Source organism: Oryctolagus cuniculus, chromosome 6, assembly GCF_964237555.1.
Source record: "Oryctolagus cuniculus chromosome 6, mOryCun1.1, whole genome shotgun sequence".
Classification (NCBI taxonomy): Eukaryota; Metazoa; Chordata; class Mammalia; order Lagomorpha; family Leporidae; genus Oryctolagus; species Oryctolagus cuniculus.
In genome coordinates this window covers 6033575-6051152 of record NC_091437.1, presented here as the reverse complement: position 1 = coordinate 6051152, position 17578 = coordinate 6033575, and the positions used below count along the sequence as shown (strand labels likewise).

Genomic DNA, 17578 nt, shown 5'->3' with positions numbered 1-17578 from the left:
GCGGGGCCGGGAGGGGCGGGGCTGGCTCCGAGGAAGCGGAAACATGGACCGGGCGGGGCCCACAGGGCGCGGGGTGTCTGCGCGCTGGGCCGCCCAAGAGGACTTTACCCACGACCCCCTTCCCGAATGTCTCTCTCCGGAGTAGACATTATCCGCTACCTTAACGGTCAGAGCCAGCGACAGCTCGATTTGGGGGACTCACCGGCGACCCCAACTTCCACTGTCGGGTCAGACTCCCCTACAGCTGAGCGTCCTTTGAGACACTCCACGTGCAGGGCCCGCCCCCCGCACGTGCTCAGCCGTCACTTCCGCCCCCCGCTGCCTCCCAGGGAAGATGGCGGAGGAGCCGGAGGCAGTGTTGCCTCTTCCTCCGCTCGCTGCTGCTGCTGGCGGCGAAGGACTCCCGGAGGGCTCCCCGGAAACAGCCACGCCGGAGCCCCCTTCTTCCGCTGCCGTCTCCCCGGGGACGGAAGAGCCTCCTGGCGACACCAAGAAGAAAAGTAATTTGGGGAGCTTCCTTGTGGGCAGGGAGGTGGGTGGTTAGACGCGCGCGGCTGCAGGGGTGGAGGCCGATAAAGAAGCGAAATTCAGAAAGCAGGCGGTGAGCGCTCTCTGAGGGAGCGCCCCTCGCGGGAGCCCGCTCGAGCGCTCGGGGGCGCGCAGCCGGGCCCGGACCACCGCGTCCGGCCGGGCAGCGCAGCCTGGGCCAGCCCGCCCGCGTCTGCAGGTGCGCGCCGGCTGAGGTCTCGGCAGCTCTGCGCACTAGCCGAGGAGCGCCTCGTCTGAGTAATGATCAAGGCGAAAAGACTTAGAATTCCTGCCCTCCACCCGTCCGGGGTTTTCCCACGGTTGAGCGTAAATTCACTTCTTGCACCAAAAACAAAAAAAAAACCTGGAATTTTACGCAGCGCGAGAACCGCCAAGGAAACAGTAAAGGCAGAGGCGCGCTCTGCCCGAGAGTGTGGGCCCTCTGCCGGCGAGATGGGCCCTCGAGAGTTCGCGTGCCCCTGTGAACTGCGGGGTGCTCTGGGGTGGGCTGTCCTGAGCGCTCTGCAGCGTGGGAGCTGCCCGCAGGACAGACGAAAGCCGGCTGGAATCCCGAGGTTGCCTCGTCGCGGGCGGCGCTCCCTCCGGCCCTTCCCGCCCTGTGGGCCCCCGGCGCGGCCCTGACCCCGGCGACCCGGCCCTTCCCTCCCTGCGGACCCCCGGCGCGGCCCTGACCCCGGCGACCCGGCCTCTCCCGCCCCGCGGACCCCCGGCGCGGCCCTGACCTCAGGGACCCGGCCCTTCCCTCCCTGTGGACCCCCGGCGCGGCCCTGACCTCAGGGACCCGGCCCTTCGTTCCCTGTGGACCCCCGGTGCCGCCCTGACCCCGGAGACCCGGCCCTTCCCTCCCTGTGGACCCCCGGTGCAGCCTGGACGCCGGGGACCCGGCCCCTCCCGCCCTGCGGACCCCCGGTGCAGCTCTGACCTCAGGGACTCGGCCCCTCCCGCCCTGTGGTCCCCCGGCCCGGCCCTGACCCCGGGGACCCCCGGTGCGGCCCTGACCCTGGGACGGTCCCGTCGCTCCCCCGCGGTGCGCTGGGGTCATTTCTGTAGACACCCACCGCGGTATTTCTCCAGCAGAACCCTGGAACTCACAGAACTCTGGCTGTTTTTTTCTTCTAGTTTACCATAAGCAGGGGCAAACTTCGAATTTGCTGTTGTGATATAAAACTTGGTTTCTAGCGAGGAAGAAAGGTGTTTGAAGCAGGCCAGGGTTCTCCCAGCCGCGAGGCAGGGTGAGCGGGGGAGATGGTGGACCTAGCAGCCGCCCGCTCCGAGGGCTGAGTAGCTGGTGCTGACCGTCCCCGGGCTGGGCTGTGCCGTCTGGCTGCGGAGGAGTGAGCACCTGTGGAGTAAGAGCCGCTGTGATGCAGCTGGACCCTGCTGGGGCCTTGAGCGGCCCTGCTCCTGCTGCAGTCCCGCCCCTCCTGGGGATGCCTGGTTGAGGCTGAGCTGTGGGCTTGGCTGACAGAATCCCCTCTGCTGTCTCCAGTGCGTCCCTCTTCCCCAGGTGACTAAAGCTGGGGTCCCTAAGTAGCTCTGGAGCTGAAGGCTAAGTGGGAAGAAACCAGCGCCCTGGGTGCTTGGCAGGAATAAACTCGAATAAATTGGGTCTGACTCATTGCGTCTCAGCTTTGAATGCCAGAGCAGCAAGGCTGTTAATAGGATGGAGCTAACTTGGGGTTTTGCATTTCGTTGTTGATTCCCTTTTCATTTTCCTTATTTAAGGAGAATAACTTTCTTCGTGCGACAGATTCCTGGTCTTCGGGTTTGTGTCATCTATACCTTGGGTCTTTGAAATCTTGTGATTTCTCAGACTTATTTCTGGTTCCTCGTTGTGTTTTATTGTCAGTAACTTACTGTTTTCCTTTATTTAAAAGTATATAGCAGAAGACTAGGTAGTTAGGAAAAATGTAAGTAAAACCAAATAATGTTTGCCTGTAATGCCACTTTAGATACAATGGTTTTATACATGGTTGTGAGTTTTGTGCTAGATACAGGTCTAAGCATGTGTTAACTCGTCTGATCCTCACAACAGCCCATGAGGTAGGTGCCATTATCAACGGAGAAACTGTGGCCTGGTGAGGGTAAAAGGTTAGGCCTGATAGCATACGTATCACAAAGGGCACAGCCAGGATTTATAGATGTATTTCATTATTTATTTGAAAGACACTTACACAGAGACAGAGGGAGAGAGAGAGAATGAACAGATGAGCAGCCAGAATTTAAACTGTCATAGTGTTTATCTTATTTAATCCTTATTGGGTATTTACATTTACCAAGTCTTATTTTTCCTGTTTATAAAAAAAAATACACTTCAGTGTGTCGCTCCCCCTCTTCGCGGAGGAACGACACAGGACCCTGCGCTGTTCTTTCGTCTGCTCGGCCCTCCCCGGGTTTGCTGCTGGTTCTTCCCGGGTTGGCTACTATCCCTTCCACCTCCGTGGAAGGGCAGTTCCCCCTAGCCACATTCCCCACTTCCGCAGGGGAGCGGCACACCGCCGGCCGGCTCTCTTCGGGGGCTGCACAGGTGTTCCTTCAGCTAGATGTTCCCCTTAGATGTTCCCCATAGATGTTCCCGATGCATGCCGTCTCTCTCCTCCTTTATAGTCCTCCTCTGCCAATCCCAACTCGGCTGCCCACACGCCGAGTACGCTGCTCTCCTCCAATCAGTAGCAAGTCCTACAGTTTATTGGTTGAACTGGAGGCAGCTGTGTGGAAGCTGTTTACTTCTCTCCCAGCGCCATATTGTGGGAGAGCAGATGCATAGAATAAGTCTTAATTCCAGTAACTCAGTCTAGTCCGGTTTGCTCCCCACACAGTGAAGGTAAACTCCTTCTAAGTGAATCTTCGTGCATGTTAGGTTTTCTTAGACTACGTTCCTGGAAGTATTATTGAGTCAGAGTGTATCTTCAAATATTGGCATAGGTATTGGCTTGTGTGCTTTCCAGAAAGGGCACCATTGTGTATTCTCAGTGGCAGTATCGTCTGAACTATTATTCTGTGTCTTTACTAGTTTGGTAGGTGAAAAAAACCATGATGTTACTTGACAGGACTATTACCGTGAATATGAATGCTGCTTCATGTTTTTATTGACTCTGAAACTGTGTTTGGAATCAGCTGTTACGTCAAAGTGCATTTTAGGAATTGGCTCCAGGGGGGACAACTTTGGTATGGTCTGGGGAAGAAATGGTGATAAAGAATATTCACATTTTTAGATCTGTAACATTTTTATCATAAACATGTAATACAGATAGGCTTATGTGTTATAGTCCTTTCTATTAGAATCTCTCTGGGTGTTTCAGTGGAATTGTGAGTGATTGTTTTTCTTTCTACCTTCACAGTCGACATCCTGCTGAAGGCTGTGGGAGATACCCCTATCATGAAAACCAAGAAGTGGGCTGTAGAGCGAACAAGAACCATCCAAGGACTCATTGATTTCATCAGAAAGTTCCTTAAGCTTATGGCCTCAGAACAGTTGGTATGAGACCAGCAGGCGCTGTTTTCCTCAGTTCTTAGACAGCAGAGCCGAGCCTGCCACATGTACAAATGCACGTGCAGCCGTGAATGCTACTTTGTGGAGCTCTTACCTTTCTTAGTGGTGGGATCAATGTGCTTTCTGGCAGGGTTTTCTGGGGAAAGGTTTTATTTATTTCATCCCAGTGTTGACTTTTTCCATTTCTTCTCGAGGTGAGCAGTATGTCTTTGCTATGTATTATGGTAGAGCTAAGAGTTGAAGTTATTTTGTATTGTAGCATGTATTAAGCATTTTGTGGTGTATTAAATTTATATCAGACTTTTGCTTTATTTATGAGGAGGTGGGGAAACAGAAAGAATGCCCTCGTCTGCTGGTTCACACCTCAGCTGCTTGCATGTGCTGAGGCTGGGCCTTGCAGAGACCGGAACCTCAGGCGGCATCTCGGGTGGCAGGAACCCAGTACTTGAGCTGTCTCCAGGGCTGCACATGAGCAGGAAGCAGAATCGGAAGCAGAGCTGGAACTGGAAGCCGGCACTGCACTGTGGGATTGAGGGCATGCCACGTGCTATGCCAGTCGCTTTAGTTTGTTATTTGACTAGGAAATGAAAGTGTCTCCGTGTCCCATCATGCATCACTTTTAGCAATGGGGACATGTTCTGCAAAAAGTATGAGTGGGTAATCTGTTTTCACGAGGACATTATAGAGTGTGCATACACAGACCAAGACAGCTGTAACACCACTAGGCAGTGTAGTCTTATGGAACCACCATTTTCCAGGGGGTTTTTTGTTGAGGAAGCATCATCATGTGATACGTGACTGTGTTTGGTATTTTGGCAACAGTTAAATTTAAACTGTGTGTGAGAAACCTTTGTCTTCAGACAGATGGCAGGCTTGCACAGTATTGCTGTAGATAGCATATGAGTGGCTAGGCAATTGAAGAACCAATACGTATTTTTAAAATACAAATTAATTTGTATGTGTAACCATGGGAGGGGTGTATTTGCTTGTGAACCCAGCAGTCGTGGGTTAAAATGAGCATACCAGTTATTGATGCTGAAAGCGTTTGAAGTTTATTTTGTCAGTGAGGAGCAAGGAGCTGACTCAGATGGAAGAGTTTGGCCATCAGTGGCTGTCACAGCAGGAACATCGGTGTGAAAGTAAATGCAAGGTGGGTTGGGCACTAGAGCTAGAGGCAGGAAGAGCATGAAGCAGCAGGCCTGCGGGGAAGGTCGTTCTGGTAAACTTTGGGAATATTTGCGTTTTAGAGGTGAGCGTCTCCCCTCGTGATGCTCAGTGAGTGTCACTAGAGTTGATTGCAGGGGACTGTCAGCTGGGCAGCAGATCTGGGCGTCACCGACGCGTGTGCAGCTCAGCCCTCGGTAGCTGAGGACTTTGCAGTTCCGGCTGGTGAGAGGGGCAAGAAAGGAGCCGTGGCTGTGTCACTGTAGTGAAGATAAGCACGAGGAGTGAGTAAGGTAGGAAAGCAGAGGAGGACGGGAATGTAGGGGCCGGTGTTGTGAGAAATAGAATTCATGTTCTTTGAAATAAACCATAGTAAAATTGATCATCCTTTCCCACATAAAAGCAGTAGAAAGCAAAAAAAGACTTAGATCACTTTCCTGGATTAAACTAGAGCTCACATCTTCTTTTGTCTGGCTCTTCCCACGTGATTTTAGCGAAGTAGATGTTACAGAAACATATTACTAAGAATTCTGGGAAGATACTGGTATCAGAAGGTGTAGTTGAATCTTGAATTTGCAAAAACAAAAACAAAAAACCTCATCCACTGGATAGCAAGACCAAAGACCCGTGGTTGGTATTGATGAGCATTACAGAATTGGGCGGCAAGGTTCTTAGAAACACCAGACATAGTTAGTGAGGACAGCCACCCACCACTGCAGGACGGCCCGGGTATTGGGTCAGTGCTAGAAGCAGCAGCAGGCCACAGAGTTGGCATCTGACAGCGCTGGGGAGAGAACCTCAGATGAGCCCCCAGGTCCTCACCGCACAGCACAGTGGCCCCACGGAAGGATGAGAGCTGAAACTGGGAGGGCTTTTGTCCTCCTGCAGCTCAAGGTTATACGCTGGCACGCGGGGCCTGAGCAGTTCCAGCAGTCCAGCCCCTGAGAGCTTTCAAAATACACTCAGTAGGGTTAAGAGGATCTTGTACTGAAGAGAACCTGGGAAATTATATCAGAATTGAATAGGGTAGTAATGCAAGGACCCGATGCAGGAGCTGGGAGCAGAGCCTGTTTATTGATTGCTACTCAAGAAAACAGCAAGAGCAGCTCTGTTAGGTCAGAAAAGCCAGCCTAACCCACCACATTGTTAGCGTTGAGGAGAACATCAAGGCCAAATAAAATAGTCTGTTAATGTTACAGGAAAAAAGAACAAGACCAGAATGAGCAGTTTTTTAAAGAGTTACAGATACAGATCTTCCACCTGTTGATCCACTCCTCAAATGGTCACAATGACCAGGGCAAAGGCAGGAGCTTCTTCCAGGTCTTCGATGTGGGTTCAGGGGCCTGAGGATTTGGGGGCATCTTTTGCTTCTTTCCTAGGCATGTTAGCAGGAGCTGGATTTGAAGTGGAGAAGCTGGGGTGAACTGGCGCCTATGTGGGATGTGAGCGTTGAGGCGGCAGCTTGACCCATTATGCCACGATGCTGGCGACTTTAAGCAGGGCACAAGCTCTTGGTGATGTGCAGGAGCTTGGAGAATTTGATTCTCAGGACTCCATTGCGGGAAATCTGCTAGAGAAGGAGCAAGCACGGTGGTGATTCTGAGGCAAAGGGTACCGGTTACAGCTAGAACTCCTGCTCCTGTGCTGCGTTGGGAAGCTTTCTTCCAAATAATCTACTTGGGTTAACCCAGGGGAACTGCATCTACTTTAAAGTGACAAAATCTGCTTGTTCCTTCAGTGGAACACAGATCATAATAACGTGCTGTCTGTGTGGAGCTTTGTAGTATACAGCACAGTTTCAGCTCAAACTAGCTGAATGCTGAATGGCCATCTTTTTTCTTAGGGGGTGGGGATGGCCGAGAGAACTACTGGCTCACTTCCCCAATACCCACAGCACAACAGCCAGGGTAGGGCTACCCCAAATCCAGGATCTCAAAACTCACAGAGTCCCCCACGTTGGTGGCAGGGACCTAGGTGTTTGAACAGTCACCTGCTGTCTCCTAAGGTTCGCATTGGCAGGAAGTGGAAGGTGGAGCAGGGACTTCTAAACCAGGCTTTCTGATGTGGTTCGGTGGGAAGTAGGCATCGCAGGCGGCAGCTTTGCTTTTTGTTGCCATTGTTACAGTCACGCTGGGTTGCCGACTCTGTTACAAAGCCACGTGGAGGCCCATGGCGCCCATGGCGTTCTGCTCCACCTGCTCTAGCCCACACGGACCCTATGCAGCTTTGGCGTCTCCTGAGCTGCGTGCTAGGCTCTGCTAATGCCGCCTCTGCCCTGTGCCTTGTTAGGTGCTTCTTCACGTGCACCCCCAGCTCTCCGTGTTTGCCTGCCTTTCTGGTGAGTCAGAGCTGCTGAGGGCCGAGATCATAGTGACCCATTTCCCCACGTGTGCAGTTCTCGCTACGTCACAGGCGCTTGCTTTGCTGAAGTGAAAACTGTCACTGGGAGCCGTGCTCAGTGAAAAGACAGCGGATGGAAGACCCCTCTCTCTGCTTCCGCCTCTCTGCAAATCTACTTTCAGATAAATCTTAACAAAAAGAAAAAGGAACCAAAAGAGTAACATCCATGTTCACTCATTGACTGTCAGTAGTGATGCACAATTGTATCTGTATTGTAGGATAGCCATAGTAAGGTACACACTGTTGCTACTTCCTGTTAAGTTTCTGCAAATTTTATGGTAGAACATCAGGCACCATTTCTTGATTTGTATGATTTCATTTTATCTTTCCTAGTGATTACAAGAGGTGTAAGTAGTAGTAATTGGCCATATCTCTCAGTCAACTGTTGTGGTACTATTTTCCTTTTTTTTTTTTTTTTTCAATCTATGTTAAACCAGGAGTTACAGCTAGATCGGTAGAGGGATTTTTTTTCTCCCATTATTTGAGAGATGGGGAGACAGATCTTCCATCCACTGATTCACTCCCCAAGCAGCCAGGGCCGAGCCAGCCTGCAGCCAGGAGCCCAGGTCTCCCAGAAGGGCTTGGGGGACCCAAATGCCGGAGCCACCAGCTGCACCTCCCAGGCACACACGGTGGAATTGGAGGAGGCCTGGAACCAGGCACCTCAGCATGGGATGCCGGCGTCCTGGGCGGCACCTCAGCCCACCGTATTGCAGTCCCTCTGCCTGGCACATTTAACCTCAGAGGTTGATTACAGGTATAAAGGGAAAGTGAACGTGTTCCCTGCAAATAAAGCTTTGTTTTCCAACATGAAAATCTAGAGCCAAGTAGACGCTGACTTTTTGTTTTAGTGTCTTTTTGTTTCAGTGTCTTCTGGAATTTTAAGTAATAGGAATATTTTAGTAGAAAGGTGCTAAGCTGAAACATTGAGCAGCAGTTAAAGAACAAGGTTGAGGTTGTGAGGCCCCAAGGCTTCACGTGTGTTACCATTTCCTTCTTCATTGGCCTGCAAGTGATGGCTGGAGCAGCACCCAGCCTGGCAGGGCCCTGGAGGTGATGGTGACTGAGCAGCACCCAGCCTGGGAGGGCCCTGGAGGTGATGGTGACTGAGCAGCACCCAGCCTGGGAGGGCTCTGGAGGTGATGATGGCGGAGCAGCACCCAGCCTGGGAGGGCCCTGGAGGTGATGGTGGCGGAGCAGCACCCAGCCTAGCAGGGCCCTGGAGGTGATGGTGACTGAGCAGCACCCAGCCTGGGAGGGCTCTGGAGGTGATGATGGCGGAGCAGCACCCAGCCTGGGAGGGCTCTGGAGGTGATGATGGCTGAGCAGCACCCAGCCTGGGAGGGCCCTGGAGGTGATGGTGGCTGAGCAGCACCCAGCCTAGCAGGGCCCTGGAGGTGATGGTGGCGGAGCAGCACCCAGCCTGGGAGGGCCCTGGAGGTGATGGTGGCGGAGCAGCACCCAGCCTGGGAGGGCCCTGGAGGTGATGATGGCTGAGCAGCACCCAGCCTGGGAGGGCTCTGGAGGTGATGATGGCTGAGCAGCACCCAGCCTGGCAGGGCCCTGGAGGTGATGGTGGCTGGAGCAGCACCCAGCCTGGCAGGGCCCTGGAGGTGATGGTGGCGGAGCAGCACCCAGCCTGGGAGGGCCCTGGAGGTGATGATGGCTGAGCAGCACCCAGCCTGGCAGGGCCCTGGAGGTGATGGTGGCGGAGCAGCACCCAGCCTGGCAGGGCCCTGGAGGTGATGGTGGCTGGAGCAGCACCCAGCCTGGCAGGGCCCTGGAGGTGATGATGGCGGAGCAGCACCCAGCCTGGCAGGGCCCTGGAGGTGATGGTGGCTGAGCAGCACCCAGCCTGGGAGGGCCCTGGGGGTGATGGTGGCTGAGTGGCACCCAGCCTGGGAGGGCCCTGGGGGTTCAGACAGTGAGGCGTGTGTGTCGTAAACTACTCAGGAAAAAGGTGCTCAGTATCTTTTTTTTATGCTTTTTGTTGGTTTTTGGCTGTGTGTGAAATTTTGTTAGAAGAAATTCTGTCTCTAATTATTGGTCAGAACATTTTTTTGTGATTTATTGAATAACCTCCAAAAAGCACTTGAAAAAATTAAAAATTATAAAATGTTGGGAATAAAAATTACATTATTGCTCTCGAGGAAAGAAATTGAGGAAATGAAGAGTTTTGGGAGGCTTCCTTCAGTCTGAAAACAGTTGAAGACAGCTGGCTGATTGAAACCCAGCAAATGCAGCTCTGTCAAGATGGCATTACAAATAAGTCTCTCTTTTTTCTTTTTTGTAGTTTATTTATGTGAACCAGTCCTTTGCTCCTTCCCCAGACCAAGAAGTTGGAACTCTGTATGAGGTAAACAGTTACCGTGTCTGTCTGAGAGTGGGGTGTGCCCCAGTGCTGTGTGGGTACTGCAGCTTGTGTCGTGTGAAGTCGCACCTTGAGTAACCGGCATGCCATTCATGACCAAGGAAAGAAGAGAGGACTTGTCTGTCTCTCGACACCTTGTACATGCCAGGATCTTAATAAGTTACACAGTGATAGAAGATTCAAGGAAGAAGTTATTCTTCAAAGCCACATTTCTTTTTCTTCTTGGAAAGTAGGATGTCCTTTTTCTCCTTCTAGTTTCTTCCACGTTGTTCACATAGCCCATAATCCAGAGCTGCCTCAAAAAATGAGCGAAGTGTCTAAGAACAGTTTTATTCATCATTTGTGGAATTTAATGGTAATCATTAGAATATAAACGCACTACCAGAAACAGGTAAAAATGTGTGCGTTATGGTCAGGCATCGGGAAGTTAGGGTGAAAGGCTGGCTCTCGGAGGGCGGTGAGCACCCTCCTTTTCTTGGCCGGCCGGGCCTGCGATCCGCTCCCCACCATGTGCAGGAAAGGGCTCCGGTCCCCTCGGCGTCATGTCTGCTGTGCCGGCTGCTTCCCATTCGCCGGTTCTGTCCTCCAGCAGTGAGACAGGGCAAAAAAAAAAAAAAAAAAAAGGATTAAACTCTGTAAGCCAGTTCCTACGGGTTTGCATTAAATATTACAGTAATTAGATGTTTCTGATATGAAGAGGCATCTTTTGGAAGAAGTAGTCTTGTAACACGGTAGCATCCATATGTGGATATTTAGGATACTCATAATTTTGTTTTTCTTGGTTTTAACCCATAACAGCAATTGAGTTTGATTTGTTTTTTTATTTGTCTTTTTTCTTTTTGTAGTGTTTCGGCAGTGATGGCAAACTGGTCCTGCATTACTGCAAGTCGCAGGCGTGGGGATGAACCACAGAGGGAAACTGCTTACGACATAGAAGGACTTTGCGCGGAGGAATCGGCTCTGTGGCCTGCCCAGCATGCCTCTCCTGTACCCTAGTTTAAGCATAAAAAGGGCCATAGATTGCACGGGCTCAGGAGTGTGACCAGAGTGAGACACTGACCATCCTAAAAGACTGACGAGTGTGCCCCTTGCTCCCACCCAGCACGACTGTTGAGGCTTCTGATCTGCCTTCAACATAGAATCGGAGATTAAGATGTTGCATGGTTCTTCATTGCTGTGTCTCGAGTGACTGATACTGTCCCCTTGGAGAAAGGCCCTGCTGGTTTTTTTGTAGTGAGTTCATTTCCTAGGGAATTGCTTTCTCTCCTCATTGTTCAGGAAACCTGTTTGGGGTGGAATGTTAACTTTTTTGTGTCTACCATGTTGTTCAGCAGCTTCACTGACCTGCTGGCGGAATACCTTCCGTAGTCCAGCAGGGGGCAGCCCAGCTGGCAGAAAAGGTTTGGCAGTGTGGGTTCACATCTTTGCTGGTGGTGACAGAGGACAGGGTGGTTCTTGCTAAGTTCTAGCAAACATCTCGCTAGGGGAACAGGCATGTTGACATGCGGAAGGACTGTTCTAGGGAATATGCAAAGTGCAGTTATTAGGAAACAGGAATGTTGTGAATTCTGGACTAATGAGTCATCCAAGAGCTGTCAGTCCTATCTGAGTGGTTCCTGGGCCCTGTGGTGTAACTGCAGCATCGACTCTGACTCTGTCTACACAGCAGTCAGCGCTCGCTGGGTGAGCCTGGCAGAGCACCTTGAGTGTTTTCAAGTGCGTTTTCCACGTCGAAAGCCCTGGAAGAATAATTGAACCTTAGCTTCCTGTCACCCCTAGAGCACTGCTTTTACTGATACTGTTGACTGGTCATGTTCCCTGTGAGAATTCATCTTTTTCTGTTGTGTTTGTTGTCATGTTTTTTGTAAAGCATTCTTGGAAATTGAGTGCAATGTCCAAATGGGATCTTAATGTGTACTAGAATTCCAAGTATCTTTTTTCAAAGGTAGTGGTAGGAATGATGGGATTTTAAATTCCAGAGTGCACATCCTGGCTGTTGTTCAGCCTTACATTAGCACCAGAGGCATGCTGGTTAACAGTGCCCTTCGTGGTGAAGAGATCACTGTTGAGTTCTTGTCTGCCCCAGACCGTAAATTCTTGGTTCCTTATATACCAATGTGTCTCTCTGGTAAATTCATGCAGCCAGTGGTCAGAGTGGGGTAATACTGACAGGCAGAATTGTGCCACGTTACGAGATTAGGAAACAGACTTGTATATATATAAGTTGAAAGAAAACCTGGAAAATGTATTTTGAAGTCAAGTAAGTTGGATATAGGAGGAATCTGTTCCCTGCTTTTTGGTGACTTAGAGTTTACTGAAGGAGGTGAATTTATTATATGCATAGGTATTTAAGAAATAGCAAAAGTTTCTTGAGTTTGTATGTTTGCTGCCAGTATGAAATAGAATATAATGATAGAATGTAATGATAGAATACCTACTACCTCAACAACCAGAAATCTGAGTTTGAAATTTTAACATCAATTTAATTATTCTATTTGACCAAAATAGCTTGTTAACTTATTAAAGCTAAGATTAGGGGGCCGCGCCGCGGCTCAATAGGCACGGCGCCAGCACACCGGGTTCTAGTCCCGGTTGGGGTGCCGGATTCTGTCCCGGTTGCTCCTCTTCCAGGCCAGCTCTCTGCTATGGCCTGGGAGTGCAGTGGAGGATGGCCCAATGTCCTTGGGCCCTGCACCTGCATGGAGACCAGGAGGAAGCACCTGGCTCCTGGCTTCGGATCAGTGCGCCTGCTGCGGCAGCCATTGGAGGGTGAACCAACGGCAAAAGGAAGACCTTTCTCTCTGTCTCTCTCACTGTCCACTCTGCCTGTCAAAAAAAAAAAGATTAGGGGGCTGGTGCCATGACGCAATAGGTTAATCCTCCGCCTGTGGCTCCGGCATCCCATATGGGCACCAGTTCTAGTCCCAGCTGCTCCACTTCCAGTCCAGCTCTCTGCTATGGCCTGGGAAAGCAGTAGAAGATGGCCCAAGTCCTTGGGCCCTGCACCCACATGGGAGACCAGGGGGAAGCTCCTGGCTCCTGGCTTTGGATCAGCGCAGCTCCGCCATTGTGACCAACTGAGGAATGAATCAGCAGATGGAAGACCTCTGTCTCTCTGCTTCTCCTCTCTCTGTAACTCTGCCTTTCAAATAAATAAATAAATCTTTAAAAAAAATATATTATGCTTTCATCTTTTAAAATATGCCAAGGACTTAAATGAGTTCCATATGTTTAGGGCATAAGGTAAGTTAAGAATGTTTTATCTGTATCAAAATAAGATTGTATATATCCTGGAATCTCTGATTTCTACAAGTTTTGACCTTAAAAGAAACCTTTAGTATCATCACCTTCTGTAATCAAGTGAGAAAACTAGAAGTTCGTAATATGCCTCAGGTTACATAACATTTGTCAGTGCAGTTAAGGAATATGAAAAGGAGAACTACCTGTCATGCAGCTTTTGCTTCATTTTCTGGGAGTTAAGGTATGCAAGGCAAGCTCCTGGCACTTGGAAATCAAGCGTCAGCCACTAATGAAAAGCATTCAGGAATCAGCCATTTTAGTCTTATTTCTGGTACATAATGTGTGTCTATGAGTACCTGTGATCAGTAATGTTACTTCTGTGGAGTGAATGAAATTAAATACAGTTGGCAAAATGTAAAGGAAAATGTGTAATTTATTTACTTATTTGAGAAGCAGAGAGTTTGCATCTGCTGGTTCACTCAGAATGTCCACAGCACCTGGGGCTGGGAACTCAGTTCTCCGGTGTGGGTCGCAGAGGCCCAGCTACTTGAGACGTCACTAGTGCCTCCCAGTGTGCACATTAGTAGGAAGCAGAAATCAGCGGAGCCAGGACTTAGCAGACACTGGCATAGGGGATGCAAGCGTCCCAGCCTGTGTGTAGCTGCTCGGCCAAACACACTTCCTAATTCACGTTTTTGTACGACAGAGGTGGTGGAATATGTTAGCAATGGATGACGGGTGTCTTCTGTGTTGAGAAAGCACAATTCGAAAAACAAGTGGCCAAGAACGCATGAAAACCCTGTTGTTGGCCGGCGCCGCGGCTCACTAGGCTAATCCTCCGCCTAGCGGCGCCGGCACACAGGGTTCTAGTCCCGGTCGGGGCGCCAGATTCTGTCCCGGTTGCCCCTCTTCCAGGCCAGCCCTCTGCTGTGGCCAGGGAGTGCAGTGGAGGATGGCCCAGGTGCTTGGGCCCTGCACCTCATGGGAGACCAGGAAAAGCACCTGGCTCCTGGCTCCTGCCATCGGATCAGCGCGGTGCGGCAGCCATTAGAGGGTGAACCAACGGCAAAGGAAGACCTTTCTCTCTCACTGTCCACTCTGCCTGTCAAAAAAAAAAAACCTGTTATTAAGAGAAAAAACCCTATGGTTATAAACTATCATTAATGATAAAAAGTGGTGAAGAATTCTTGGTGAATGGTGCATGAACCGGGTGCTTCATCCTCAGGAGGCAGCTGGACATTATCTAGTACAAACTCAAAACGGTGCAAAGTCCACTTGGTCATTGACGTATGAGAGCCCTCTGGCCCTCTGTGTGCTTGAGCTGATGGAAGACCGCTAAAACCCCTGTTCCTGGGACACTTCCATTCTAGTTGGAAGGAGTGGGCAGGTTCTCAAATCCGAATTTAAATCTTGAACTTTTAGAGTTGAATTTGAGTCTGAACCCCAAGTGGGAAGAATTCCAGTGAGTCACCTCCCATAGATCCTTTATATCATCGCAGCAAATACAAGTCTTCAGAAATCTCGTGGGGAATATGTGATAGGAAAAAGCTGGCTGGATTTCAAGTTTTTTACACCAGAACTATTCCATTTCCCCCTGAACTTCCTGAAGTCCCCTCGTAGCACATACGACAGATGATTTACTTCCGATAGCCCCGAGGAGCCCATCCGTTGTGAGATGACTCATTTTCATACAGAACTGTCTTCCTTACAGGGCATCAAAACCTGACTCCCTGTTTATTCCAACCCTCTGTTCCCAGTTAGAGTACCTAGATCTGCAAAAGCTCGTCTCCCGATTCCCACTGCAGTGTTCCCAGGGTCCTCTAAATAGCAAATGCACACTCGCCGCTGGTGAGACTTGTTGACTCCTGTCCTGGGCTGCTTTAGTCTATCAGCAGATCCTGACGGCTTCACCTTCAAAACATTCAGAATCCCAACTGTGTGTTACGGTTTTTACCTCCTTGGCCAAAGCCATCTGTGTTCTTCCTCTCGAGTTGTATTTGGACATTGGTGTGTCCCACCCTCCTTCCAGTAAATACAAGCCACGAGAACGGTGACTTAGGTGAGCAGTGCTCTTGAAAAGGTATCAGGTGGTTCGGCAGGTCGGTGTACGTGGTTAGTCTCTCCAGACCTCTAATGAGTCTAGTTCCTTTTTCTAGATGTCTGTCCCCATACCAGTGTCTGGCCGTCCGTCTCTAAAGATTTATCTATTTCAAAGGCAGAGTTAAAGGGAGAGAGAGAGCTTCCATCCTCTGATTCACTCCCCAGATGGCCACAATGGCCAAGGCTAGGCCAGCCCAAAGTCTCCCATGTGGGTACAGGGGCCCAAGTAGTCCAGCCATCTTCTGCTGCTTTCCCAGGCACGTTAGCAGGGAGTTGGGTTGGAAATGGAGCAGCCAGGACTCAATCCAGCACCCATATGGGATGCCTGTGTTGCACACAGCAGCTTAACACTGTGGCACAATGTCTCTTAACACTTCAGTCATATAGAACTACCTCAATACATCTTGGCATTCTACTTATGTAATAGAGCCTATAATGCCACTGACGGGTGAGGTTGCACTGGCAACTCTGCGGGAGAATTCTGGCATCAGTCTACTAAACAGCTCTGAACCTCAGGACCCCTACAGAAAGTCTGGCAAGTGAAGTTACCAATTACCAATTTGCTTCACCATGCGTGCACCCAGATATTTCTTGAGTAGCTGTCCTGCACAAAGTACTAATGAGGATATAAAAATAAAACTCAGAGCCTGTGCTAAGGGTTCGCAGCCCCCAAAGAGTGACGAATGCTCAGGCTCCAGTTGTCAATGCAAAGAAATTGCCAATCTGAGAGGAAAGCAGGTGCTAGACTTTAAAATTTGAACATGTTGGCCGGCACCGTGGCTCACTTGGCTAATCCTTTGCCTGCGACACTGGCACCCCGGGTTCTAGTCCCAGTTGCGGCGCTGGATTCTGTCCCAGTTGTTCCTCTTCCAGTCCAGCTCTCTGCTGTGGCCCGGGAAGGCAGTGGAGGATGGCCCAAGTGCTTGGGCCCTGCACCTGCATGGGAGACCAGGAGGAAGCACCTGGCTCCTGGCCTCGGATCGGTGGCACAGCGCACTGGCCGTGGCAGCCATTTGGGGGGTGAACCAACGGAAAAAGAAGACCTTTCTCTCTCTCTCACTTTGCCTGTAAAAATAAATAAATAAAAATTTGAACATGCTGAAATGGCCTTGTAGAATACAGGCAGAAGGAAAGGAAGGGAATTAATCCAAAGGGTCTGTATTGGGGGAGCTGGAACCATGGAACCAACTTCTGGAGGCTGGCACAGGAATCCAGCCGCAATGAAACAGACTGAAGGAGAGCAGCAAGCTTTGCACGGAGGTGAATCCTGAGAGGAATGGAGGCAGAGACGCTGCAGTGACAGAGAGGGGCAGTGGTGCTGGCGAGGTCCCCGCAGAGCCCCGGCGCCCGGCTGCAACAGGTGGAACCTCTGGACAGGAGTTGCAAACACTGAAGTGGCAGAGGGTGTCAGACTGCACCCAGCTGTGAGAATGGGGAGGCGCCAGGTGGAGGCTGACACTGCCTGCGGGCCAGGGGAGGGTTTAAGAGCACAGCCGGTGAGGAAACGCGAGTGTGAGTGACCAGCAGAGATCCTCGAGGACACTGAAGATCCGCGAGGGACTGGAGAACGCAGAAAGTGAACCGTCAGAGGAGTGCCAGATATGCAATGCGAAGCCTAAGCTCGTATTTGATTTCTGTTGCCGGTTCCAAAGAGGAATGGGTTAGGAGAGCTGACGATAGGGAATTAAGGTGCTCCAAAATTGAGAAGACAAAAGTGTGCAAGTCAGTGACTCCCGCAATACCCTGAAGGGCACCTGCGGCGGCCAGTTCTGCGGGAGTCCAGGATTTACAGTCCTGAGTCGGAATCATGCCCTAGGAACCCACACTTGCATTTCCTCCTCCACGTGTTTCTTCTCATTTCAACCTGGTGTAACTCGCGGCGCTCCCCAGGCACGCGAGGCGGGACCCACGACACGCAAATGTGTCTCGGTATGCGTGACCCCAGAGGCGCAGGCCCCGGACCCCCGCCCGCGGCCGCCAGCAGTCAGTGGCAAGGTGAGAGTCCCCCACCGGATACACCGCTGGGCAGCGTCTGAGACTACAGCCAGAGGCTCCTGGGGGCTGGCTCTCCACCTTCTCACCCTGGAGAGACCCCAGCCGCCTCTGTGCAAACGCGACCGACGTCCCGGCTCTGCGTCTCAGTCCAGACACCGGCCCCTGCCTCGGACCCCAGCCAAGCTCCCAGGCGACCGAGCAGCCGCGCCCAGCCCCCTCTGGATTCGCTGACCCCCAACGAGTCTTCAGCTGCGTTTGGCAGGAGG

The 17578-nt window shown here is 51.1% G+C and overlaps 1 protein-coding gene and 1 non-coding gene across 3 annotated transcripts; both read left to right on the top strand.

The window, feature by feature from the left end:
• Nucleotides 1-23: 23 nt before the first annotated feature.
• On the top strand, nt 24-13152 carry ATG12 (autophagy related 12). 2 transcript variants are annotated; one of them, XM_051844094.2, is made up of 4 exons: nt 24-500; nt 3891-4027; nt 9900-9962; nt 10823-13152. In XM_051844094.2, exons 1-4 carry the CDS (start codon nt 335-337, stop codon nt 10880-10882), a joined length of 426 nt encoding a protein of 141 aa, XP_051700054.1. In that variant the 5' UTR covers nt 24-334; the 3' UTR covers nt 10883-13152. The 2 variants fall into 2 exon arrangements, with proteins under 2 accessions (XP_051700054.1, XP_069932120.1); XM_070076019.1 differs by lacking the exons at nt 3891-4027; nt 10823-13152 and having other exon boundaries at nt 52-500; nt 9900-9961.
• LOC127490856 (small nucleolar RNA SNORA57) lies at nt 10443-10579 on the top strand. Its single transcript, XR_007919247.2, has one exon. It is a non-coding gene; the product is annotated as a small nucleolar RNA SNORA57 (small nucleolar RNA).
• Nucleotides 13153-17578: the final 4426 nt, after the last annotated feature.

Coding starts and splice junctions, on each gene's coding strand:
- ATG12 (XM_051844094.2), top strand. CDS start 335: ATGGCGGAGGAGCCGGAGGCAGTGTTGCCTCTTCCTCCGCTCGCTGCT. Junction 4,028..9,899: donor TTATGGCCTCAGAACAGTTG/GTATGAGACCAG, acceptor TCTTTTTTGTAG/TTTATTTATGTGAACCAGTC. Junction 9,963..10,822: donor AAGTTGGAACTCTGTATGAG/GTAAACAGTTAC, acceptor TTCTTTTTGTAG/TGTTTCGGCAGTGATGGCAA.